The following is a 27,717-nucleotide window of genomic DNA, read 5'->3' on the forward strand; positions in this document are numbered from 1 at the left end:
TCAGTTTTTACTGTTCTGTCTCTTTTTATAAGACCACATGATATAACAAACAAATACTATACATTTTTAATAACAATAACAATAACAATAATAATATAAATTGTCAATAAAAGCTTCTACAATCATTTGGATCAAAATCTGTACAAGTATGGAGTCTATTCTTTAGTACTGAGTTAAAAATTTTGGTATCATGACAAAACTAATTCATTCCAAACCAAAACATGTAATAATTGATGTTTGGCGAGGTAGATGTGCTCTTATGCTTGTTCTGATATCGCTCAAATCATTCTAAAGATCTTCAGGAAAGGTTAATTTCTGTCCTGTGACTTTTTTTTTGTATGGATACCTTCTCAAATGAGTATCTAGTTTTGATTTAGTATTGAAAAACGTCTGATTTTTGACACGTTTGACCACACTCCTTTCCAAAATCCATCCACAGAAATCAAAACAATGTGCAATTGGTGTGCAATTTAGAAAAAAAAACGACATACAAGCAAGCAAATTACCCTCAACAGGCAAACTACAACACGACCAGAACCTTCTAATCCTAAATCAAACCACGTATAATCCCACAATTCAACCCAGTGATACCATCTTTCTACGGAATCACCTCTACCAATGACGCATGCAAACGCGCAATGCACACACGCCACAGGACCCCCCGTGCTTTCTGCTCATTCACCTGCACACGGCGTAAACACCAGTGTGCCAGCCGTGTTCTGAGAGTGCTTCAGAACCGAGCAGGTGGCAAACGGAGCCAAAAGGAGCCAGCGTTACCTGATGCATCGCCACACGGGCACACAAACACCGCATTACGCAAAACCGTGCACCCTTGACGTCTTGTCTGGGCTTCTCCATGTGCTTTTGCAACGTGGAGCTGTGTTTAAATAGCTTGTACGGTAAATTTACGAACAGTTGTGCGCGTAAAAACACTGCGAATTATAACACCACGCAGTAATACGCTTTTATTTCACGCGTAATGTCAGAATTTTACCCAGAAAATCAAATCAAAGCTGTCTTTTAAATGAATGAATGGTAAATTAACCAAGAATTATGCGCGTAAAACATTGCATATTAAAATATCTCGGGCTTGGATCTCTTTGGTCACGCGTAATGCTGTAATTATGTTCAGAAAAGCACGTCAAATCGGTTAAAATACTGGGATTTTGAAGGCGTTTGCGTCAGTGCAGCGCAGTAGCCGTCACTCCTCATAAACTTGCTTGATTGAACGACGCGGCCAAGCATGTTATCGGCGCTAGGACCAAGCGGGAAACTCATTTTCGGTGTAATTTTTCGCATTTTCTCGCATAAATCTCGGTACTTACGTGCGTTTTGCGTCCTGGATTCTGCGCGGGTGTCGTAGGCGCATGGCAGCGGTCATGTTCGAGCACACGCCGGCGCGAGGAGGTCCTTAGCGGGGGTGAACGGTGGATGATGTTGCTGGTCTTTGGAGAGGAGAGAGCCGAGGACCATGCGTGTTGGACGGTTCGTCGGAGGGGGAATGGGAGGGGCGGGCCCGCGCAGCTTGGAGACGGTGTGCCAAGTGGATCATGGGAATGCCACTTATTTGCGCGCACAGCCAATCACAATCAGGTTACCACACAACACTGCACGGGTAGGGAAGGATTTGGGTATTATGGTCATGAATTGAATATTGGGTAACTTTTTAGCAGATTTTTGTCCTTCATTTTAACATTTGTCACTGTCACTCTTATTTTTGTTGATTTATTTGATTTTTTTTACCCTTTTCTTTTGTTTTACAGGTCAGATCCCACTCACAGTAAGAATACACATAAATAAACATAAATAATAAAACTTTCTTTCCCTAATCCATCCATACAAGGGTTGTCAAAAGTATCGAAGATCATTAAATCGATACTAAACTACAACTGAAGATACTTACAGTGTTTAAGCAATTACTGATACTGAAAAAAAAATTGTATAACTGGATTAAATTTTACTTTTTTGACCCTTTTGTAAGACTGAATGGTAAAATAAACAAATACTATATTAAAAAATTAAAATTAAAAACACACACAATTATCATTTGGATCAAAATTTGTACCATTTGTACAAAGTCTGTTTTTTTTTAGCCGATATTTGTCCTCTCATTTTAAAATTTGTCACTATCACTGTTATTTTAATTTATTTAATTTTATTTTTTCCGCTTTCTTTCTTACAGCACAATAACAGCCTGAATCCTTTTGCAAATAAAACTTTCTTACCCTAATCCATCCATACGAAGGTTGTCAAAAGTATCAAAGATCAGATAATCGATACTAAACTAGAATCAAAGATACTTATTTATGCAATTATATAGGAAAATATATAAGAAAATTGCATAACTGGATAAAATTTTACTTTTTTGACCCTTTTGTAAGCTCACATGGTGTAATAAACAAATACTATATTCAAAAAAAAAAAATAAAATAACACACTTAAAAATATAATTTGGATCAAAATCTGTACTGAGTATGTATGGAGACTATTCTAACTTTTTTTTTTTTTTTTTAGTAGATTTTTGTGCTCATCTCATGCTAAAATGTGTCACTATCACTATTATTTTTATTTATTGTATTTATTTTACTTCTTTCTTTCCTTTTATTTTATTTTCTTTTATTTTAGATACTACTTCAGGATTTATTACTCACCAAATGGTTTTCCACTGCATCAGTCGTCCTCTGCATTTGTATTTGCCGCAGCTATACAAGTGCTAATGAGCCAGTCCTCTTCACCTTTATTAAAATGCTCTTGATCTGGAATATCAGAGCTACAAGACCACATGCTAATTGTGTAAATAAATTACCACTTTGTTTTTAATGAAATCTTTTCTTTATTTCTATATATATTTTTTGCTCTTTTACTGCTTTGTTATTGTAATATAATGCGATGTGTGAGCTACTGTGTCCAAGTAATGCCCCTTATGGATCAAAAAAGTCTATTTAAGTCTGTCTAAAAAGTCATATAGTTGAAATATGTAGTTGGAGGTTTCGGGTACTCCAGTTTCCTCCCAAAGACATTGAATTTATGTAACTGTGGAGTTTAAATCGTCCATATTACGCTATTTCCTGATCTGTTATAATGTTGTTTCCTCATCACAAACAAACCTGGAGTTGTGTTTTGTTTCATTCACACATGTTTAACACACAAACCCTGCATACAGTATTTAGGCTGAGTTCTCTCAAACTGTTCCACCTTGTGATGTCATGTGGTAATACAGGAAGTGCTCTATTGTTTTTTTAACTTTTAAACTCCACACGCCTTCACTAGAATCATTTGGATAATTTCACACCTGAAATTGCCGGTAAAAGGTTAACATGAAAACTACCGCTTCATGACATCACAAGGTGGAACAGAGCATTATGAGCTTTGGAGATGTAGACAGACTAATAATAAAGAGTTACTCAAATATCTGTAAATGAAACAAAACACAACTCCAGGTCTGTTTTTGATGAGGTAATAACATTATAACATGACTTAAAACCCACAAGAGTCAATTTTGTGTAATATAGGACCTTTTAGTAAATTTTAGTTTATTTTTTTATAAGTAGTTTTAGGCATGTTAGGTATATCAAAATTCATCAGTTAATTGGAGGATACAATATAATTCTATAATTGTATATTGTACTTTTTTTAACGTAATATAGGACCTTCAAGTATTGCTATGGGTTAAGTTTGACCTCATATTTAACACTGTATACAATTTTTCTACAACTGAACCCAAAAAAATCTGCATTTTCACTGTTTCCATCTCATTGTAGCAGGACATCTGACAGTTACATCAATACTCAGAAGTAGGGATGTAACAATAACTGAAATATAGTGATATTGCGTCGTCAGAAGTCTCACAATAATACCGTGGGCTGTCACAACATATAAAATTTACAAGTTCCTTTGCTTAAATGTATTGTTTTACAGCTGCAATAGTTAATAAACAAAGTGAACTACATATCCCATGATTCATTTCAGTGCAGACAACATGAAGAAATATGTTTTGACTTGAATTCTTGGGATTATGACGGAAATAATTCACACCAAAATCTTGTCAAGGTATTTTAAAAGCAAAAAAGTGTCCCATCTACAATTATATCAGCCTCGCCAAAATAACACAATAAATATCGTACCGTGAGATGCATATCGTGATATCGTGTCTCCATGGAGATGACATTGCTTTGCCTAGAATGTCCCACACTACAACATCTTATCAACTTATCTATTTTTTTTATTGCTTAAAATCTCTTTCAAAACATGCCTTCTTACTGTGAGCGGGGTCGCTTCTTCACAGATCTGACCTGTAAATTGTTAAGTAACCCGTAAACTTTAATGTCGTACTGTGGAATATTCCAAACAAAAAACAATAACATCTTTTTGGAGACATGAAGGTGGTGTGGTCCAACAGAAAAGTTATTGAATGGGATGATTTTTTTTTACATAAATATAACGCAAAAATACACAACACAAAAAGACAAAATTTTCTTTTTTTCTTTTTTAATATTCACACAGTTTTTTTCTTTGCTATGACCTTAATGTACAACAAAGACGTGCCACTATGAACACTCCGCCCTCTAGTGGCCACATGTAAGATCTCTCCAAATAAACTTGTTGACAATGTTTTTTAAGTTAGTTTTTTTTTCCAAAAGATCATGAAGAAACTGAGAAATTATATCAAAAATATCTCTTTGTCCCGTCAGCAAAGAAACTAGACCGATACAAATATACAAAAGAGTCAACACATGTACAGTATTTAACAGTATTTACAAGTACCTCTCAGAATTCATGTCCTTCCATTTTGGCAAAGACTGGGTTAAAAAAATTATAATTAAAAGTTCTACCATCTTGGTCTGAAAGGCGGGGGTCCGAATCCCGGTCGGAACGGTCCCATGTCCATGCCGGGTCTGGGGAAGGGTGGGCCGCGAGGGGGGAAGGGCATGGGCATTCCAAAGCGGTCCGGGGGGAACATGGGTCCGCCGGGCATCATGGGGGGCCGGCCCATGGGAGGGGGCATGAAGGGGGGCATGCCCGGGGGCGGCATCCCGGGCGGGGGGAACGGGCCGGGCGGCATGGCGAAGGGCGGGACTGGGTTCACGGGGGACGCCAGGTTGGGGTCGGGTTTGGGGTCCGCAGATAAAGAAGAGGAGGGTGTTTCGGTAGAAGAGGAGGTGGAAGAGATGTCGGGAGATTTGAGGATTTCTGTTGGGAAAAAAAAAGTTGAATGTTAGAGTCAAAGTTGTAGCAAAAAAGACATTTATTTTTTAGATTGTGCTACTTATTTAGAATTTATTATTACCATTTATATCTTTTACTCTTTATTATCATAATATATTGTGATGTGTGAGCTGCTGTGCCCAAATAATTTCCCTTGTGGATCAAAAAATTGTTTAAGTCTAAGATATTTCATCCTATTCACATTTTTGAGTTTAAAAGCACAACTATAACTAACAAGCTTTAGGGTAACTATTAAGCTCTATTCCCGGTTACGTCACAAACCAGGAAGACATTTGGAAACATGCGATGACAACTTCCAGTTTAGTTGCCGACACTGGGCTCGCCAACTGACTGTGATCAAACCCACTGAAGTAAATGTGATCAGTGGTAAAATGAAGACTGCATTCATATGTGCTGTTTGGAATAATCTTGAATTTGGAGCCTCGTCTCTTCTAATCACATGTACCCAGTGAGTCTGAGTTTTGTGTCAGTGGGGAAATGATGAAAACTGAGGTGTGGTTGTAACTGTTGATTTGCCGAACATAATGGAACGCTACAATGACATGTCGATGAAGAAAACTGGGCCATTTTCTCATTTTTCCTAGATTTAGTCAGACTTACTACCACGAAAAGAGCCCACTGGAAGTTGTCATCGCATCTTTCCAAACGTGAATAGAGCCTATATCCATCATATCCATTTTTGATCCAAAAAGCACACTTAAAACTTTAAATTCTGTGAAATGGGTTAATAACTTAGTGGTTTACAAAGTGTCTTGAAGCAGGTTTATAAAAAATATGTGGTCATTAAATGCCACAAGATCTGATTAGCCCACACAAAGCTTTCAACTATTTTCTGATCTATGTTGAAATGTTGTTTCCTCATTTCCTGAAGTTGTGTTTTGTTTCATTCACACACAAACACACAAATTTAATCTGTGTTTTTCTCTAAAACAGAAAACACTGTTCCATCTTGTGTTGAGATGTCATGTTGTAATACAGGAAGCGCTTCACCGTGTTTTTAAACTCTATAAACCTTCACTAGAATCATTCGTTTTGATGTTTTCAGGCCTGGCACTGGCATTTTTGTACTGAACAAAAAGGTTAAAAGGAGCTGTTAACTTGAAAACAACTGCTTCATGACATCACAAGGAGGAACAGAGCATTTTGAGTTTTGGAGATGCAGACAGACTAATAATAAAGAGTTACTTAAACATGTGAATGAAACAACACACAACTCCAGGTCTGTTTTTGACGAAGTAACAACATTATAACATGACTTAAAGCTCAATTAAAGAGTCAATTTTGTGTAATATAGTACGATTAATTGATAATTTAATAGATAGTTATGTCAGATTCCAGATTGTTAGTAGTAAAAAATTATAGTAATCTCAAGACCCACCTGTTTAGTTGAGTTTTGTGAAGGGGAGTGAAAGGAAATGTGGGATTGTTTTTAATCACTGTAAAGCTCTTTGTGTTGCATTTTTTTTTGTATGAAAAGCGCTCTATAAATAAAGTTTGATTGATTGATAGTTGATAATACATGTTTTTTGGAAAGTCTTTGGGAAACTGGGTCACTTTGGAACTCTATTTCTGTATCCACACATCATTTTCTATGTTGTAATAAAAAAAGTGTTGATCCAACCACACACTTTTTACTTGCAAATGTTTTTCTATGTTCAGGTACTAAATACAGATGTGACCAATGATCGTAAAAACATCTCCAGCCAACACAATACAACTTGTAGAACCTGTAGATAGTACAGCATATATACAGTACTGTAGGGCAGTGATGGAAGAAGTACTCAGTTCTGTTTCTTGAGTAAAAGTACAGATACAAGGGCAAGAATTACTCAAGTAAAAATAAAAGTATCACATAAAAAATATACTTAAATAAAGGTATTAATTTTTAAAGTTTAAAAATGTATTTAAAGAGTAAAAAGTATTTTGCAGAGAATTTTTGAACAATTAAAGGGAAAAAAATAGCTGATTTTAAGTGATTCAATTGATTTCTTACAATGTCTAGCTGTTTTTGTGTATTTGTGCGTTTGGTTTGCTCAAAGTTGGGATGTAAACTCAAATTAAATGTGCTCAAAATAAAGTCTCAGCCATTTCAGAATGTCTCAAACCATAAAGATAAGTACTTTTTACTTTTCAGTCCAGATCTAAAATGTAGTGGAGTAGAAAGTAGAGATACCTGCTCTCAAATGTAGTACTTTTACTTTTGTACTTTGCTACCTTCCACCCGAGCTGTAGCGTGTCAGACTCTTACTTGCAGTGGTGTTAGCAGCTGGACTCAACTCTAGGACAGGAGTGGTCTCTGTGGGGACAGATGTGGGCGACAGGAGGCCCAGGACGGGGTGGGCGGGGGGGCTCGCCAGGGGGGCTGCCAGCTGACCCGGGGGCACCTGCAACACACAAAACACATGACGTTCAATACAAATGTAAGACAACAACTAGACCAGAAGAGCAGGGGTTTAATCACAAAAAAAAGACATTCACAGAGTTTGGTTTAAAATGTATTTTTATTAAAGATTTTTCTTGACAAAACATACAAAGATAGATATAAATGACATACAAAGATACAATATGGATATTTATGATTATTTAATGTGGGGGTTGTGGGCTGTAACACACTTGTATGAAACTAGTGCTCTGTTTTAAAAAGGAGCTACAATATATACAGTGAAGTTAACAGCTGCATTTGACCTTTAGTTCAGTGGAGACTGGCAATTCCAGGGCGCAGTGGAGCACTTCCTGTATTACGACATGACATCACGAGGTGGAACAGAGTATTTTCAGTTTGAGAGATGAACTCCCTAAAAATTCAGGGTTCATGTGATTAAAACAAAACACAACTCCAGGTATGTTTGCGATGAAGAAACATATCATAAATCAGAAACAGTATAATAAGCGTCCTTTAATCAATTACATGTATTTTATTGCTTGCAAATGAACCCTGAGAACTTACTACTACAACCACTACTGCTACTATTTCTGCTGCTGTTACTACTATTAAATGAACTGCATGTACTTCCTGTGGTCTTACTATTTGAAAAAGTACTGCAATCTCATCTGAGGACAAGTACAAGTGTTTCTCATTCTCAGTACATGGACAGACCTCAGGTGAAAGCTCAGAAACTCCAGAATTGCCTCCCTGAGCTGCAGTGGCTGCACTAGCACTGACTTATGATGACTGCAGGAGCTGTGGTTTAAGTAGTGACCATTCAAATCAGAGAGACACATTTTGGGTTTAAACCAACTGAATTTAAACTCTGAAACTGGCAACAAAAATTACTCATGTGAATCTGCTTTCTGATTGGGTTCACATAATAATTATCCAAACACCAAATTATAACATAAACAACTTGTTCATTATGTCAAACATTTTTGTAAATAAGAATAAATAGTTATTACAGTAGTTATCAGTTAAAGCTATATTTGATTTAAATATATTTACGCTGTATATGGGGATGCAGATTGGTCAAGTGTAGGAAATTCAAAATCTAAATCTTACTTACAGTTCCTTTAATCACAATCACTATTTGCCAACCTTAACCTTAAACCTTAACTAATATATGAGTCCATAACTTTTACCCATGTTGTTGATCTAAGATGCTCTATTCACGCTTACGTCACAAACCAGGGAGACGTGCAATGGCAACAAACATGTGATGACAACTTCTGGTGTAGTTACCGACACTGGCCTCACCGACCAACTGTGATAAAATCCATTAAGTTTGATAAAACCAGGGATTCAGTAACGTTTGGCAGCGGCCTGTCTTCATAACCTGCCAGAACTTTCCATGGGGAACATGACTCTATAATCACATCTTCCATGTCACTTACAGACAGCTCGAAATCTAGAGAAAGACTACAAGTTCTTTGTAGAGAAGTACTTGTTTGGCTACCAGGGTATCTTATTTGCCAACAAATTGAATTAAATTTTAATTTCATTATTTATAATTTTATTTATTTATTATTAAAATGCTGAAAACTAAGGTGTGGTTGTAATTGTTGATTAGCTGAATACAATGGAACGCTACAATGACATGGAGATGAAAAAAACTGAGTCATTTTCTTATTTTTTCTAGATATTGTCAGACTTACTACTGCGAATAGGGTCCACGGGAAGTTGTCATGGCATGTTTCCAAACATCTTCCTGGTTTGTGACGTAAGCGTGAATAGAGCCAATAATAAAGGATTTACCCATGGACCTTTTTGGCGTCTACAGATTTCCAACAATGTGATAAATAGCTGTCCATAATAATAAAAAGAAAACAGTGAATACAAAATACATAATTTAAATTGATGTGCATATTGGGTCACAGTCTATTTACTCTCAAATTTAATTAAGTAAAAATAAAAAGTACCAACTGTAAAATGTAACAAACTGTTTTAGGTACAGATACCGAAAAATCTATTCAAGTACAGTACTTTGTTACCTTCCACCCTCATCTAGATTATTATACACAGGGCAATATGTAAAGAAACATTTGACTGTAGTGGACAGTGATGGCAAAAACTATTGCTCTTGAGTGTTACTGATACTAAAATTAAAACAAAAATTTCATTCTACACAGCTTTTAACAATATGTAATACAATGTAGTTTTCAACACAGAATAATTGTTTTTTTGTTGTTGTTTTTTCAGTACTGATGTTAGGGCTGCAAATTGTCTGGGGAAAAACACATGAACAGATCCAGGAGCATTAACATTTGAGAGGAGACTGACATTTCACAACATATTTGTAGAGGTCTAAACTACAGGTACAACAAAGAGTTTTTAAAACAAGAACACGGGATATTTTGTTCTTTGCAATTATTTAGATAATAGAATTTCCTCTGCACTTTCTGATTTGATAATTGCGTAACTGTGTATTAGATTCAATGAATTATGTAGCTCTAATCAATACCTGCTGAATTCAATATCCAGTATCAACTACTACTACTAGAAGTAGTATCAAATAATATGAGTATCAATCAATTTTGGCTGCAATCCTGTCTTACCTGTGTGAGCCCATACGTCAAACTGTCTCTAATGTACAGAATACTATGTGTTTACTGTATATACCAAAGTACTACTCCACACTCCATGAGTGTGTACTGTAAATGTACTGTGACCTTTGACCTTTATTGTCCCCGTTTATGATCAAATAGAGTTGTGGGTGGTCAGGCAACCAAACTGTTTTCTTACTAAAAGGCAAAGCATTATGAGACAGTTTCACACTAAAACAATTGTTCGATTGTCAAATAAAAATATAATATAAGAATAAACTTTCCAGAATCATAAAGCAGGCAAAAAAAATTACAAAAAACTCCAGGCCAATCTGGCACAAGTTCAACATGAAACAACTGAAAAGAAGGTGTGACCTCTTGCCGCTGACCCCGCCCACGAAGTCGTGCTCCTGAACTCCTCCCATCAGACCGATGCTACAAAGTCCCAAGAGCCAAAAACAGACTTCACACCACAGCTGTTCTTTTAAATAAGACATAGTTCCACGTGGAATATTTATTATTTATGAAATTAGTTTTTATTGTATTTAATAGGCTATGGTTGTGAAACAGTGAGCATATGTGAATGCAACATTGACTATTTTATTTTATTTTTTTTAAGTTAAAACTTTTTGAATCTTTGGAATCCGGTCAAATCATGATGAATAATACTAGACCTGTCATGATATCAAATCAATATATATTGCAACATATATATAAAAAGAAAGAATAATACTGAAACTACGTTATGCCACAATAACAATAAAGCAAGATAATTCCGGTACATCATTATATAAATAGACAGTATCATTAAAAAGTCCAACAAAGAAACAAATAATTGGTAATAGAAGTGATTTATTCAAATCTCTACATCTCAAATTTTACTTTTCTTAGATAAAAACGGAAAAACATCTACCACTTTGGCAAAGAAATTCACGATAAATATTAAAGTTGATATAAAATGTATTATTCAGTCACGATAATTACTATATTACATTATATTTCATCCTGTCCCATTACCTCACTGAAGTGCTGTGTTCCACTGTGTTTTCAAACTCCATACACCTGGAATTTCTCATTTCTACTAAAGGTAAACGGAGCTGTTCACTTGAAAACCACCACTATGACATCACAAGGTGGAACAGAGCATCTTGAGCTTTGGAGATGTAGACAACCTACTAATAAAAAGTTTACTCTAACATGTGTAAATGAAACTAAACACAACTCCAGGATGTTTTTGGGGAGGTAACAACATTATAACATGGCTTCAATCTCTCAAGAGTCAATTTTGTGTAATATAGGAAGGACCTTTCTGTTTGAAAAGACAAATCTGATTCACTGAGGACAAACCGGGCACAGACACCAGGGCAGCGCACAATGAAAGAAAAAAAAACAACCTTAATGCAATATAATAAAATTTAACATATTGGACAGATGTATATTTGCCCTGAGCCCAGACACAGAAAGGGCAAAGCTACACATCACACACAGACACAGACACAACTATTTGCTGAATCATTAAGGACGCCGGGTGCATCTGCTGAACACTGTCTGATACAGAGAGTAAATCAAACATCAGGTCATACGGCCTTAGACCAGACACACTCACATCCTTCTATAGAATGGAATAACTAAATCATTAAGAAATGACACCAGATGCTTTATTAGAAATTTACCGATAAGGAGCCAGTCACAAGAAAAGACACGCATATATACTTCATCTTTAAGTGTCCAAAAAAGCACTATATAAAATTTATCCATTATTATTATTATTATACCTTTAAACTAATCAGAGCTCAATGGGCGTGCTGATATGAATATAGGAGTTCTAAGTAGAGCAGATTTATTTTAGGAGTGTGACAGGGGAGAGAGACATGGGGGACCTCATCAGACTCTGGAGTAACTGGAGAGTGCACCGCTCAATTACGTCTGTTAAACACAGATACAGGGCTAATTTAGCATACACAGAGAACAACAATTCAACTACAAGAATGATAAAATCATACCTTCACAGGGGTTATCTTTCATGCAGTTTTATGTACATGTATTAATACGATCTTGTGATAGTGTACTGCACCACTTCATGCACTTCTACACAAATGTACAAAGGGCCAGAATTGGTTAAAAATAGAAACTTACATTATGAGGTTGGATCTGGTCTCCACTCGTCCAAACATATCTGGAGTGTAACACGTATCATAGTTCAGTCCTGTTTTACTTTTCATTTAGTAGTCATCAAGTTTGTAAAGTTAATGAACATGGATGCGGTGAAAAACAAAACAAGCATAACCCTTCAGAACTGTGACCTCCTGTGTGACCTCTGTGTGGACAGTATAAAAGGTGCACATCTCTGCATCTGTTTTCAGCTCCAATCAGCTGCTTGTGTTTACTTCCACAGAAACACATAAAGCATAAGCAGGTTAAGACCATTTAAGTGATTTGACTTAAACAGGTTTAACTGTTTCAAAAACGCCTACAAACATCTCAGTGTGTAAAACTCGACTTGAGCAGAGGGAAAAACAGCTCATGTGAGTACTCAATGAAGCTCATCTATTCTGATTTCCACCCCTAAAGCTCTGACAGGTGGCAGCAGGTCGTGGTCTGTGTAACAGAGACATGTTAAATGATACTCAAGGAGTTACCATGGTAACCCATTCTTATGGATAAACTCAAGTTTGCACTTTATTCACACCAATGTGCAACTCTTCTAGAGGAGCTTGTGCCACATGGTTGTCTCCGAGGAGATGTTACTACTTTGCCAGCAATGTTCCGTAGTATGGCTTTAATCTCATCTGTCGCCACGGAGGGAAGCAGAAGATGCAATCTGGCTAAGGAACAGATTAGATCTGTGGAGAGGTGAACCCACTCACATTAAGAATAAATGTTTTGCATATGTCTTAGCAATAAAATAAAAACTACCTACTAACTAAATCATTTCTAGATAGCTGCACTTAATGGTTTAAAAAGACTCAAGTTCAGAGACAAAACCAACTTCCTGAAATAGTGTCTCCCCATCCCATGTGCATCAAAACAGTGACAGTGGCCATGTGTGTGGGGGTAAAGGGAGTCCTATACAGGTCTGAGATGTTCTGACTGTACAGGGGTCACATGCATTTGACTGGGGAAAGAATAAAAACTATAATAACAAGGCCATGTTAAAGGCAGCAGCCAGGGCTGAACTAGGGAAAAATATCTGACTAACATTTTTTCTGACAAGCATTTTGACTAGATTTGCAATTTACATTTTAATAATAGATTTCTGTTCAAAGTTCATATTATAAATGCATCCAGCAGAATTGACACAGAGACTGAAATATGAACAAAGCTAATACAAGAAACACATTTCAGAACGCGGAGGAAATGTAAAAGGGAAAAAAAGCCAAAGCAGTTTTTACTGTTTTGTTTTAACTTCAGCCGTAGCACAAACAACTTATGATGCACTGTGTGTAATGTTTCTAGTGGTAGGTACATACCAACAAGTTTAATGCCACACTGTGGATCATTGAAAGGAAAAGCATTAACATTTCCTAAGAAACATGTAGGTAACAAACCCTCGACCAAAGTTATAGTGCATCTTTAATGTATTGAAAAATCTATCATAGGTAGGTTTTTGTTTGAAATCAAAGGATGAATACTTTAACTATTTAAGAGCACTGCAGCATTCAATAATCTTTTTGACCCTTAAAAGGGCCTATATTACACAAATGTGTGTTTTTAGGGTGACCATGTTTATCATCTGTCCAGGACTACAGATGGAAAATAGCCTTGCTGGCTAATTCTGGTACATTTACAGAAATGTTGATTAATGTACACTGTCCCTGTTAAATAAACCAAATAAATAAATAAACAAAAAAATTTACTCATGTGAGCCTTAAGCCATGTTAAAATGTTGTTACCTCCTCATACACACACCTGGAGTTGAGTTTCATTTCATCCACATGTTTGAGCTACCTGTTACTTTAGTAGATATTGGCTATTCCCTTTGAAATGATCCAAATGGGAAATTGAGATTCTGATGTAGATGTATGGAGTTTAAAAACACATTGGAGCACTTCCTGTATTACCACGTGACATCACAAGGTGGAAGAAGAAAGACTAAATATGGAGGGTTTGTGCATTAAACATGTTTGAATGAAACAAAACACAACTCCAGGCATGTTTGTGATGAGGAAACATTAACAGAACAAATATCAAAAGAAAGTGAAGTGTATAATGGGCCCTTTAAAGACTATTCAAAGTAGATTTTATTAGACTAGATTAGAAGTTAAGGCTCAGGGGTTAAAGCACTTTTTTTTTTTAAATCGAGTTTTGTATAAAACATGATCAAAAACACTTCAAAAAGTCTGCTTGCAAGTAACTAATTCGCTAAGTAGTATTATTCATGTGTACTTCATTACTTATACTTCAGCAAAATTTTGGCAGATGCACTTGTATTTGTAATTGAGTACATTTCCAGCCATGTAACTGTACAAATCTTCCTTGGTTACAAGAGCGTCCTTCCTTCTAAGAAGGTAAATGATATTACTGAGCCATATTCCTGATCTTGTGGAGATGCAAGTTGAAACAGTCTGAGAACATATTTTTTTAGTCTGAAAATTAGCTCAAATAAATTGAAACATATTACTAATGTTTTCATATCTCAACTCATGACTGAGTTCAGTGTACACTTTAAACTAGTCCAGGAGCAAATACCAAACAATGATAAAATATGAACTACTAAACAAATTTTAGCAACATGCAAGATTCATTTTGTAATTCTGGATTGTAAGAAATTGTGCAGCCATATACCTCAGTAGCGTCCATCACTGCCCCAGGTGAGCACGTGCCTGAGCCTGTGCTGATTCGGTCCTCTCCCTTAGGATTTCAGGAAATTCACTTTGTTACATCTGCATCAAGGATGCAGCAACCCATGAGCCTTTCCATCTATCTTATTTTACTTCTATTTATTTTTACTTCTCCATTTTTTCTTACACAAAACCTTAGAAGAGTTCATTTATCACTAACATTTAGATACAAGTTAAGGTTGGAAAACTTTCAGACTCCACAGGTGACATGATCAGTGTAGACAACAACTGAATCATGCTAAAATCTTTCTCCATCTAAATAAACACTCACCAACAATGCCCTCAGTCAAGATTCCATCACATTAGAGAAATCCTTACCTCACCTGATGAAATCAAACTTTCTGAATAAGTGCTGTTAATGTGACATAACCTAAATGTAAAGTTTTTAAATGTTACTGTTTAACTTTTTGGTATAAAAAATATCACTTAAATTTCTGATTTGCAAAAAATCTAAATTATATTGTGACATGAATAACCACCATTATCAGTCAACACATCTGAACTATATCAACACGTCACAATTTAGATGTGGAACGTTTGTCAAAGGATAAGATTCAAATGTTACATAATTTTAAAAAAAAACCTTTCCACAACAGAAGTGCATTTTGTCCTCCCTCCCTCCCTCGCTCCCTCACTCATTATCCACTCCCCAGTCCCAAGACACGTGTGCTCCTTATTCAGCAGGATCAGCAGACTCAATCACAGCAGCCAAATTCAAAGTAACCTGCTCCAGTTTGGCTTGGTCAAGATGATGCTCTTAACCAATCCAGTCTGGTGATTTTGGTTCCTGGACCTTCTATCACATTCTATGAATTCTAAGCAAACTAGATCTCCTTTTGCACACATTTGAGAACACTGAAAATAAAATGAGATCCTCTTAGTGTAGATTTTCAACAGAGCAGTATAACAAATAAAATATTGTCTATAAAAAACAATGATAATCTACCAGTGTCAGGCTGCCTTTCACAGGAGACACTGGGCCCTTTCTAGAGTCCCAACAGTCACAAAAACCATAGATCACCCTCTCCCGTCATTCTACTTCTCTAATCTCTGCTTAGAATAATATATCCACACGACTATTCAAGTCTAATTGTATTATGGGTAATATCTGCATATCTGTAAACAGTAGTAGACAAATGAAAAAGTGGCATTACCGTCTATGGGTGTCTTTGTGGTTGAGCCAGTGCGCTGGAGAACAGTCACTCACCTGTGTGAGGCATCAGATGATTGTGGCTCAAAGCGTTCAGTGATCAGTGATCAGTGTTGTTACTGTTAGTGAAGACTTCCTCTGCTTCAAATCATTCTTCTTTAGAAATGACTGAAACGACACCACTCAGGCTGCATTACAATCCCTGCACTGCACATGACCTTTAGATCAACTAGATCAGAGCTACAAAAATGATCTGAAGAACTGAAGAAAAGTGTTGATTTTACAAATAGGTTAAAAGTTTTAAAAAGCAGAGCATATAGAACTAACTCTGTAGCAATAGCTTCCCATTTAAAGCAAATGACGAGGACAATTTAACACAGGAAGTCACATTCTTCAATTAACAAAAATATCTTATACATTACAAAGCTTTTTATTGGTTTAATTTTGCCAAAATATTGAGGTGTGTAATGCAGAACAAGGTCCTTTTAAAAGTCCTTGGTTTTTGATTAACACAATTGAGCATTTCAGTAGCCTTAAAAAATAAAAATTCAGTTTGATGCAGCAGCAAAGCTCCTGTTTGAAAATGCTCAGGTGAGGATGGACACACCTCATGTAGGTTATAACAGTTGACTTACAGTGCAAGAAGTTAGCTTAAATTCTCAGATACAATCATTTTTTGAACTTCGATTAGGAGTCACTATTAAAACATCTGGAGAAATGCGCTAAAGGTCACATGTTAAAAATCATTCAATAAGTAACTGTCACTCACAGTGATTCCTCATCATCTAAACATACATAAACACAACAACATGACTGTTTCAATCAGAAAAGATTATAGTTATTATATTCATCTTAAAAGATTATAGTTATTATATTCATTTTAAAATCTATAAAAAACAGATATCATCGCTGGCCTCATTCACACGTACTGTTGCCTGTTACTTTAGCTGTTAAGCTGTTACCTTGGTGTCACAGGGCTCTTTCCCTCTGATCTGCAGCTCCACAAATGTTCAGATGAAATGTGCATCAGTCATTGCGCTCCTGTCATGGCGCTCCTGTCACAGCACTCCTGTCGTCTCAGTCGAGGGAAGCCTTATACTTGGGTTAAGTTCTTGCTTCTTCCTTTTACATTTCGCTCAACAATAAAACTTCCCCAATAAAAACCCACTTGCTCTGAGCACTTTGACACTTGCTTGATCACTGGGACATGTTCCAGGATTTTAAGAAATACTTTTACAGAGTGTAGACTGGTCTAAGTAGATGCCCAAATGGCACCAGTGAAGAGTGTCCAGCAGAACTGTCCAGCAGGTGGCACCACCTGTGCTCAAGTGGGCAACAAACGGTCTGCATTTGTTGTGACTATCTTACCTTCCTTGTCCTTGTCAAAAATCCACCTCCAGCATGCCTCAAATCACAAGAGTGCAGCGCTGTCTTTGGTACTTTGAAATGATTTAAATAATCTCTGGAGATCGATAAATATGGGTTATTTCAAGACCAAAGTTAAGGTCTTTCAATCTAGAGCAGCCAATGGCTGATGTGTAACTAATGACTAATAACTATAAACTCAGTTCTGTTATTACAGCACACTGATCTATATAATGACAGTTTAATAAACATTTTTATTTTTTAGAAAGATTATTTTTATAGACCCACAGCCCTGTCTTAGTGCAAAACCTGTAAACCTATGAGAGAGCACTGTAGTTTTATCTTGTCATGGGCTCAAGTTAATGCAGCACATCAAAAGCACCACGTATGTTTTTTTGGCTGATGGATGCAAAAAAGTGCTGATATTTGTCCAATATATCAGTTATTCTGTAATATTTTCTAGGTTTGATCAAACCTGAGCTGCAGGGTATAGTTTTATAATGATCCACTCATCTAAGAAAGTAAGTAATAAAGCACATTTAGATGTTATAATATTAATTGATACTTAGAATGACCTGAAGCCACACATTTGCCACCTGAAGACTTCGATATCACACACACTTTGTTTCCTTTTTTTTTTTTTTTTTTTTTTTTTTTAGATCAAAACCCCAACATTTTTCATGGAGATTTTATAGTCCCATTCCTCAGAATCAAAAATAAACCTTCCGACATCAAAAGCTTGTTTAAATTAGAATAGTGTTTTAAATTTACAGTTATGAATCTTAAATATGTCATAAAATACCATGCTAAAAGCAGCACTGGTCACACATGACAGTGTTAACTTTTTCACAGCACCACTTTTATTGCACAGTCATAACCTCCACATGAGTCAAGTCAGAAGAAAACATTTTTAGGACAAATAGTCGCATGCATGAGCAGTGAACTGCACATACCAGCAGAGGAGCTGTCCACGTTTGAATCATCACTCAAGTCACCTACTCTCTACTCAATCATTACTTACACTCATCACTTAAACTAGGGCACTGAAATTTTCCCAAAATCTATGAAAGACAAAATATTTCTAATTTTCTCTTCATTTTGGTTCTGTATAAATATATTGTGAGGTCAGTAGGGGGTCCATTGGATATTTTCCCTGCTCTAAGCTGGTGCCAGTTTGATTTAGTGGCCAGCACAGGGTACTGCAGTGCTACTACAGTCAGGCTAACAGAGGATAACAGAAGCTGTACTGAGCTCACAGTAGTTAAACATTCTAAACATTTCATCTCTCCTGCATCACACTGATGTGTATGAGAGGCCATAATGTGCTCGACTGGAGATGTACAAAAAATGTTTTCAATAGGCTGTGCTCAATGATGCATGACGCTCGTAACAATACTCTGTCATTTTGGGTTTCCATTCCATTAAATGTAAATATTCCTTTATCTTTCAGAGCAAAGCCTGTATATATTTCACTTTAGAGTCACAGCCTTCTTTCTCCTCTGTGAGATTATTATTGGTTCTGCTGCAAATATTTCTATGACTAGAACGTTAGTGTAAGTGGTGTAAGACTGTGTGTGGTGGAAGGAGGAGCTGATGTCCAAAACCCAGCAGTGCAGCCACTAGGCTCCATGTATAACCATGTAGTGGCAAACCATATATGCTTCTGATTCTGTCTCTGTTCTACTCTGCACAGGGCACAGCTGACTCTCTTAAAGTCAGACTCTGGGCTTTCTGGTGAGAGCTGGAGACATGTTACAGACCTCACAGCCACAGTGTAAAGTCACACTAATGTGAATAGTTCAGACGAACCACATCTTAAATCAACAGCATCAAAAGGGTTTTGCACTTTCCTACCAGAGCTGCACGCAAATGTATAATAGAACACAGGAAAGACCTAAAACAATGTTTATTCAAACCTGAAAAGCTCCAAAGCCCATACGTAACACTGTGTAGGAGTTTAGCAGTAAAAACCACCGGTGAGCAGAGGTGCAAAAAGACCAAGTTTACCTGAACTGAACCAGAGGCTGCTCCTTCACTCACTGAGCTCTGAACAGCTGCGCCTGCCTGTCTCTGATGGTTCAAGAACTCCTCTGTGAGCCCCCACGCTGTAAAAAGAACAACAGTATAAACGTCATTTATACACAAGAGAAGGGCAGAAATACACACAGACACACGGAGTGTGGTACAGACAGACACCTAGTGAAAAGAAAGACAGCCTTGTGAGGAGGAGCTTACCTGGATTGACAGTGTCTGCATCAATTATGCCTCCTTCTCTGTAGCTCTCCAGCTCCTCCATTTTAACTTTACTCCAGGGGATGTAGGTGACACCGTGCTCCACATCCCAGAACTTTTTATGTGCAGATTTAATGCCTTTGTTCAGAGCCCAGGCGATCTGTGAACAGCAACGGTCAGTGTCACAGTTATACCAGGCTGAAGGGGCAAAGTCAAACACTCCATACCTTAAATGGCTTCTGATTGACTCGAAATGATCCACGGCTGAGCTTGTTCAAGGCTGTGTTGGCGTCTTGTCTATGAATCATGACGATGTAAGCACAGCCTCTTGGAGGAATCATCTATTAAGAAAATGAAAATTCTTTATGTTAATGACATATTATCTAGAGCCTTTAATACAAAGTGTGTAGTGCTTACATTTACAGACTCAATCTGGCCAAAGTCTTCCAGGAGCAGCATGATATCAGCCTGCTGAGTCTTTTTGTCCAGCTGACCCACCCAAAGTGTCGTGCTGCAAACTACATAAAGGACCAAAACAATGTTAGAACAGGCCAACATCAGAACATTTTCTTTATTTGTGCTGTGCTGCACTCAGTTTTATTTTAAAAAAAGACACTAAGAAAGCCCCTCTGTGGCCAAGTTTCTCTGGAAATGAGATTCCACATTTCAACTACGCCGCATATTCACACCATGGCAATGCCATAGGAAGACCTTGTCTCCCCTGTATCCCCCCAGTCACACACACCACAGTGTGCCTGAGCTGAATGTGCCTTACCACTGAGAGTCTCTGGTTTGATGGCGGGGAGGCCTCTCTGTCTGCGCTCTCTCTCCCTCTCTCTCTCACTGCGCTCCATAGAGCGAGACCTCCTGTGGCGCTCTCTGGACCGGGACCGAGTGTGTCTGTGTCTGGACCTTCTGGAGCGAGAGGATGACCGAGAGTGCCTCCTGTGGGGAGACCTGAAGCACAAGGCAAACTAGTGAGAGATCGCCAATAAAAAAAATACTCAACGCTGTAAATGTACATTGAAGCCTAGAGACATTCCAGACGTGATGCAAAAAGCAGAAGGGATTAATGCCGTACATTTGTAATGCCCTTTACAGGCTTGTCAGAGACTCTCAAAGCACTAAACACTGTGTGACCCTAAGATGCTACTGTAGCCACAGCTGCCCTGGGGCAGACTGGCGGAAGGCAATGCAGGTGAAGTGTCTTGCCTAAAGACATGACGACAGAACTTGGTCTGAGCGGGAAATCAATCCAGCCACTGCTCTAACCACTGAGCTGTTATTTTTTATTCATGTTTTGTTCCAAAGCACTTAAATTACACCGAAATATTCAGCTTCAAGCCAGAAAGATCATTCATAAATTTTGCTCTGCCATACTGAGATGTGGACTGCAGCACAACATCTGGATTGTGAACCCAAGAAATTATAAAAGGCAGTTATATCACCTTGACAAGATTTTTAGAAAATAAAATGTCCAAATTAAGCAAATCCTGTTGAATCCCATTTTACTAAGTTACCACCGTGAAGCAGATTTACCTGGAGCGAGACCTGGATCTCCTCCCGTAGCTCCTGTGTCTGCCGTCTCTCCTCACAGGGGAGTCGTCTCTGAGAGGCTCCTGAGAGAATAACAAACAAATGGTTACATGACTCAGACTGACACATGTGTGAATCTGAAGAGAGGAGTGTGCTTTACCCGTGTGTAGGGCTCGTTTACAGAGTTGTACGCGTCAGGCACTGGATGCATCATTTCCTGGTTTAATACATTCCCATCATGCTGTGGGGAAAGTGCATTAAAAGGCACTATAGATAAGTAATGCTATTTTGTTTAGCGATGCACACAATGAAAATATGAAGTTTATTTAAAGTGCATACCGGGACCCTCAGATGTGGCTGAACTTCCTGTGTGTTGGGCAACTGTCCAGCGAATTGTTTGAGGACATTTTCAGCTATGCTTCTGTAAAGGGGAAAAAACAGACTCAGAGAATGTGGTGGTTACATATTTCATTTAGACAAAAGAACTCACAAGAGCTGAGCATGGTCTTCTCGGGCTGCTTTCTCCTCTGGTTCATCCTCATATTCAAAGCGGTCTAGTAGCTTCTAAACACAGTACACAAGTTATTATGTGAATGACACACAAACACGTGGAAACATCAGATCATGTCTGGATTTACCTCAGCAAAGGTGTTGTTATTGTTGGTGTGAGAGATGTAAGCGCTGGGATGAGCAGCAGACATCTGAGCTTGGTTTGCCAAGTTGTTTTCGATGGCGGCTGCCAGGGTCTCATTGCCCTGCTGCAGATTCTGGAGAACTCTCTGTAACTTCAAGATCCAGTTCACAATTATAATGTTGCTTTGATCAAAAACGTTTAGTCACAGCTCTGAGAGGTGCCTCACCTCCTGGCCCTGAGGAGACTGGAAGAGCTGGGCCATAGCAGCCAGAGCCTCCATGTTGGAAATGGCAGGCTCCGCGGGCACAGCTGGGGCAGCAGGCACAGCGTTTATGTGTGGCTCTGTGTTCACAGATGGGAAATCTGGACACGAAAAATATTTTATTTAAAAGGACAAAAAGAAAAGAAAACAGTTCAGTGACTGAACAATAACAACAACTGCAAACAAGTAGGTGTGTTAGTTTCAAATTAGTTTCATTGTAGTTAGCTCCTCCCTTCAGACAGATATAAGGAAGCGTCCACCTGCATTTTGACCATTACTGAAAAAGCAGCTTGGATGAACTGCGAAACCTTTTCGAACAAATAAACTTTTGTTCAGTTGACAAATTGAATTTCTCCTTTTTTCAATGGATTCTACCTGGACGACTGAGGCATTTTATATACAAAACTGTTCACTATAACATTTAGAGAAATATTCATATATATTGGGGAAGAGCCCCATTAGTCACGAGTCACACTGGACTATATCACTGACAGCAGATGTTCACCTTCTGTAGAAGCTGGTGTTACAGGCCCATGAGCCATGTCCATGAGGGGCTGGATGATGTCCATGTCAAATACACCGTTCTTCTGCCACAGGTTTAGGACACGCAGGATTTTGGTCTGGAAAAGAAAAATTATGTTTTTAAAAAGAATTTTTAGAACAAAAAGAGAGTTCTTCACACACAGTACCTTGTCCTCTTCAGGGCAACTGTAGAGGTTGTGGAAGGTCTCAGTGAAGTTCTTGAGGAATCTGGGCCCAAAGACGTCTTTGTCCACTCCAAACTGATGTCTGGACTGACGCACGATGGAGTCCACCACATACAGGCCTGGGACCTTCAGTTCAGGCTTACACTGCAAACAGACACTTGTTATTAAAAGTCATAAACTACATCTAATACAAGCATTACTGATCCACAAATGTGTTTGTTACAAACCTTTTTTACAAACTTCTCCACGAGCTGGACAACGTGTTTGTACAGCTAGGAAAAAAAACAAAAAACTTTATTTATTAGCAATGGAAAGCTTTGTCCATCAAATGTTCTTTCAAAAGTCACTATACCAAGTACATAAAGGACATTTATGACTGGAAAGTGGATACCAGGGACCAGTGTGGTGTGGCTGGGTGCAGAGAAAATACTATAGAAAGAGACTGAGCAGTGTGACCACAAATGAATGATGAAAACTGTTTATTCACCTATAAAATGGTATTTAAAATATAATTAAACAAAATTTTATTGTTCTAGTGATTAACATAGAAAACGTACCACTGAGGTACTGGTACCAGGAGTTTAAAATCATCAACACAAACTGCCGCCTTCTTTGCTAAACAAACATTTGCCAGTTGGTGGCCAAGAACAACTGCACGATATCTCTTAAGTCCTTCCATCACAATTACTGTTGCCACAAAACTAAGATTTCAGATTGGTTCAGGGTTAAGTTCTGTGATTTCAGATTTCAGGTTTAAGTTCTGTGATTTCTAGATCACATTTAAGGTGCATGAAGGAAATGTAGCTTGAATTTAAATTCCATAAACATGACCCATCCATGTCTCTGTAAACATGTTGACACATTATCACTTAGTTAGGTTGATGTAAACATCGGTGTGCTTGGGCCTGACAGGGACATTATGATTCGGAGTAAAAGCTCAGTCCGAGAACGCTCGAAACAGGTGCTCCCATTATCATCAAATCAGTGTTAGTGCAGCCTCTGCAGCTCAGTGAGGGAATCCTGGAGGTTCTGAGCTTTCACATGAGGCATGTCCATAAAATCTCTGGTCTATCTGCAGGTTAAGGCTCTAGAAACTCAAGTTCAGTTGTGATTGCCTTCAGTATATTGTTATATGTTTATTAGCAGTAGTGGGTGCAGTCCGTAGTTCAGTTACTTTGGAACCAAAGTACAGACCCCTCTCCCACTTGAACGCTCTGTAAACTGAACATGGATTTATCCTGGAGAGTGTGAGGAGTCTCTGTTCAGATAATCGCAGAGGTCGGAGGTTTAGGTTGGTAATATCAGAATGAACTAAGGTACATCTAAATACAGCTGAATGAACTTTTGTTTCTTTCACCATCTCCACATAATTATCATCAATTTATTAAATATAATGCAATTTTCAACAAAATATTTTTTTCCAAATTTGAGTAGCCCTGAGATTTCTGCAATATAAATATTTGATCAATAAATACACAAATGAATGTATGATTGAAATGCCAATTTCTAAACCACTGCAAGAATCACAAAAGATCCAGAACCTGTTTGTAGAGGGACCAGCGGGGAGAGATTTGTGAAATTTGATCAATTCAAAAAGCAAATGTGATTTGACAGTGAACAGTACTACAGCTCTAATTATTGATACATCCCAAAAGAGAATGCAACTTTAGACATTAGTTTCTGACAGCACAAATCACAATAACCCTCCTGCAGCAAATAACAAATTATTTATGTAACAAATATGTTACATAAATAAACTTTTACATCCTGGTCCCAAGCTATACACATCTTTAGAATAAACTGAAAAGCCACAACAGAACTAAACCAACATAAGATACTTCTATAGCAACATATACATAAAAGTCTATAAATGTCAGGATATTTGACTAGTAAGAAGTAAACAGCCCCTGAACACTAGAGTGGCAATCATTTAGCTTTTATTATTTCAATTATAAAGAATCATAAACACAGCAGTAGAAAGGAAGGGAGTGGATTAGCTGAAGAGCTTGTGTATTTGCTTGTGCTTAATCTGCCTTTTTCCCCATACAATTACTCTCTATCCTTGTACTTTTCTGTTGAAACAGTTGTATTTGTCCGGCAGGTGGAGTCTGACGAATGCAGTTTGGGTCAGATACACAGGAACCCGAAATAGCTGAGAGCTTTTGCCATGCCCCCCATGCCCACCCTTTAGTTGGTGACAGCCCCGCCTACCACCACCTTAGGGAGATGCAAATTTCACATATTTGTCTACAACATCACAAAGTGAAAGTGACTGGTGTGGAGAACTGAGCATCTCTCCTGAGTGACTTCACACCATTTGCAGCAGACACACAGAAGTGTGATGGGTCTGTTGCATTTCTAACACAGTCCTGTCAGAAGTCAGACTACAGTAAACATAAGCACGTACCTTTATAGCTTTGATGGCAGACTTAGTCACAGACATCATCTTTGCCCTGGATATGGGAGGCTTCATGTCGATCATGGAGAAAAGCTGAAGAAAAGGAACAAATCCCAGCTTGAATCAAATAATGTCATATGAAATTTGTTTGGGAAAAAATATACACATTCTAGCACCAGTGTACAATGAAACACCTTGTTTATGGTATTGTGTCGCCATAATCTACTTACTGCTAAACTACTGTTCATTCAAAAGTATTCTGAAATTTCTGACACAATAGCCTAAATGTATTTTAGTTAAATAAATAAAATGTACATGCTTTCATTTACTAGTCAAACTGTAAAAGTAAAAACTTAAAACTAAACCAAGATCAACCGAAAATGTAATGTAGGACCTAATGAGGAAAATCATGAATACAATCTACCTTTTTGTCAATATTTATTTCAAAAAAGTACATTTCTATTAAAAGAGGAGCCTTATGCTGTTGCAACATAATTATGTCTTTGGGATAATTGCAAAGCTAACATTACGATATTTTGGAGATTGTGCAGTCCTAAATTACAGTAGTGATCGAGTTGTTTCACGGCTCTGTAGTCACGTTTCTTGTCCAATGCAGCTCTGTGGACTTTTGCACCAAAACTAAAGTTTTTGACGTTCGACCCTGAGCCACGATCTGCTCGAGCTCTGTTCATGTTAACTCCCATAAACTGTATAACAATATACATACATAATACATAAATAATATGCATAAATCTACAAACAGTTACATACAGTCCATGTTTACTCCCCTAACCAAGAGCCATGAGACGGAGATCTCCAGGCTGAAGTCACCACATGTTCCCCGGACACTAAAATATGTGACATCAGTCCTCCAGTAACTTTAGGGTCATAGTTGATACATTAAAAGCCTTTGCTCTTCACATAAAATAACAGTTTAAAGATGATAAGAGTCGGTGAGTGAGTGGACTCAGGCCCAGGTCGCAGGAGCGCTGCAGAACCACGGCTCGAGGCCTAAACTACAGTTTCGATCTTGACGTTAGCTTGATACTTTTCATGCTTTATTTTTAGATTTAGTACACGTCATAAAAACAGAGGTCAATGCTTGATATCAGGTTTCATAACAAGTTCACAAATGTCCAGAGCGACACATTCAGAGAAAATGTCACAGATGTGTGAGGTGTGGCAGAGCTAAAGCTAAAGGCTAAGCTAAAGATAAAAACATATTTACCTCCGCGTTAAACGCGTTTACAGCGTCCATCTTGGCTTGTGCTCAAATAAAAAGTCGTTCTTTGATGTATAATAACGCCCAGTACTTCTCTAAATCATAATTAGGAGTAAAACGTGACCAAAAAGAATCACTGAATCGATATTTTTGAAGCTAACGATAAAAAACTGCGTTCTCGCACGGACCTCAGGGTTTACGTCTATTTGCGTGGCGTCACGTGGATAACGTAGAAACTTTACGTCCGAAAAACAACATTTTTATTTTCGTAAATTAATCAAATATCTGGCTTGTATTGTGGAAATATATAAGAAAATGGGAATAATAAAATATATTGTGTAAAAAGAAAAAATAAAATAAAAAAATTCCCACATCATCCTTTTTTTGTCTGATCCTGCGGCCTAGTGGCCAAAGACATTCACTACAGCACACTGACTAGTGCAAGTGCATGGCCTGGATCTATCAGTGTGTGGTCCCAACACTCCTGGGCTCTTGGCTCACTTCATTTGTGTGGAGTACTGGAGGAGACCGTCTGCTTTTCTCATCATTTCAAGCAGAATCCCAGAAGACAACACACCATACAGTTTTCTGATGGAGAACTCTACAACTGAATGGGAGTATTATTATGATTATGTAGACCCAGTGATAGTGGACCAAACCAAACTCACATACAACAAATGTAAGAATGGTTTTCAGAAACATTTTGTCATATCTTTATTTTTAAACTTATTCTATTTTTTCCAGACCTAATTGTTATCATCTTTTGGATCTTTCTGGCTGCATTTGTGGGATTTCTCTTTGTAAGCTTGAACCTACTATCTCGAATTGGAACCATAGCAAAGTAAGTAAAATTCATTTCCTTCATTCATTCAAAGTCGAATTCATTTTCAGAAACTATACAGGCTAAATAATTGTGTTTTATTTTCAGAAGTAATCACAGTCAAAACAGAGGGACTTTTCCTGACCATGGATGACCATTATTTTATGACGCACTTCCAAGTAAATCTCTTTATGTATTGCAATTATGTATTAATTGCAAACACATAACATATTTATATCACCGTGTTACCTTTTATTGTTTTGAAAATGCTATATTCACCAAAACAGCAAATTAATTCCCCTTTCAGAGTGCCATCATAACACAATCAGCGTGCATCCGACTAACGAAAC

The 27,717-nt window shown here is 37.6% G+C and overlaps 2 protein-coding genes across 4 annotated transcripts in view; both read right to left on the minus strand.

Moving 5' to 3' along the window:
- LOC110175098 (rho guanine nucleotide exchange factor TIAM1-like) overlaps positions 1-1,458 on the minus strand; it is a 136,342-nt gene extending 134,884 nt beyond the window's left edge. Inside the window, 1 exon segment of the mRNA XM_020941213.2 lies at positions 1,326-1,458. The gene's annotated coding sequence lies outside the window, so the exon portion shown is untranslated.
- A 3,013-nt stretch (positions 1,459-4,471) lies between these two features.
- LOC110175097 (SR-related and CTD-associated factor 4-like) lies at positions 4,472-26,754 on the minus strand. 3 transcript variants are annotated; one of them, XM_055166936.1, is made up of 18 exons: positions 26,554-26,754; positions 25,335-25,418; positions 23,155-23,199; positions 22,910-23,071; positions 22,726-22,840; positions 22,185-22,321; positions 21,963-22,103; positions 21,815-21,888; positions 21,664-21,745; positions 21,485-21,565; positions 21,328-21,407; positions 20,564-20,745; positions 20,206-20,306; positions 20,016-20,129; positions 19,792-19,948; positions 19,564-19,661; positions 7,475-7,610; positions 4,472-5,190 (listed from the first exon to the last, which is right to left on the minus strand). In XM_055166936.1, exons 1-18 carry the CDS (start codon positions 26,581-26,583, stop codon positions 4,829-4,831), a joined length of 2,181 nt encoding a protein of 726 aa, XP_055022911.1. In that variant the 5' UTR covers positions 26,584-26,754; the 3' UTR covers positions 4,472-4,828. The 3 variants fall into 3 exon arrangements, with proteins under 3 accessions (XP_055022911.1, XP_055022910.1, XP_020796871.2); XM_055166935.1 differs by having other exon boundaries at positions 21,815-21,885; positions 21,963-22,109; XM_020941212.2 differs by having other exon boundaries at positions 21,963-22,109.
- Positions 26,755-27,717: the final 963 nt, after the last annotated feature.

Source organism: Boleophthalmus pectinirostris, unplaced genomic scaffold (assembly GCF_026225935.1).
Source record: "Boleophthalmus pectinirostris isolate CB_2022bp ecotype Guang Dong unplaced genomic scaffold, ASM2622593v1 HiC_scaffold_9, whole genome shotgun sequence".
NCBI lineage: Eukaryota > Metazoa > Chordata > Actinopteri > Gobiiformes > Gobiidae > Boleophthalmus > Boleophthalmus pectinirostris.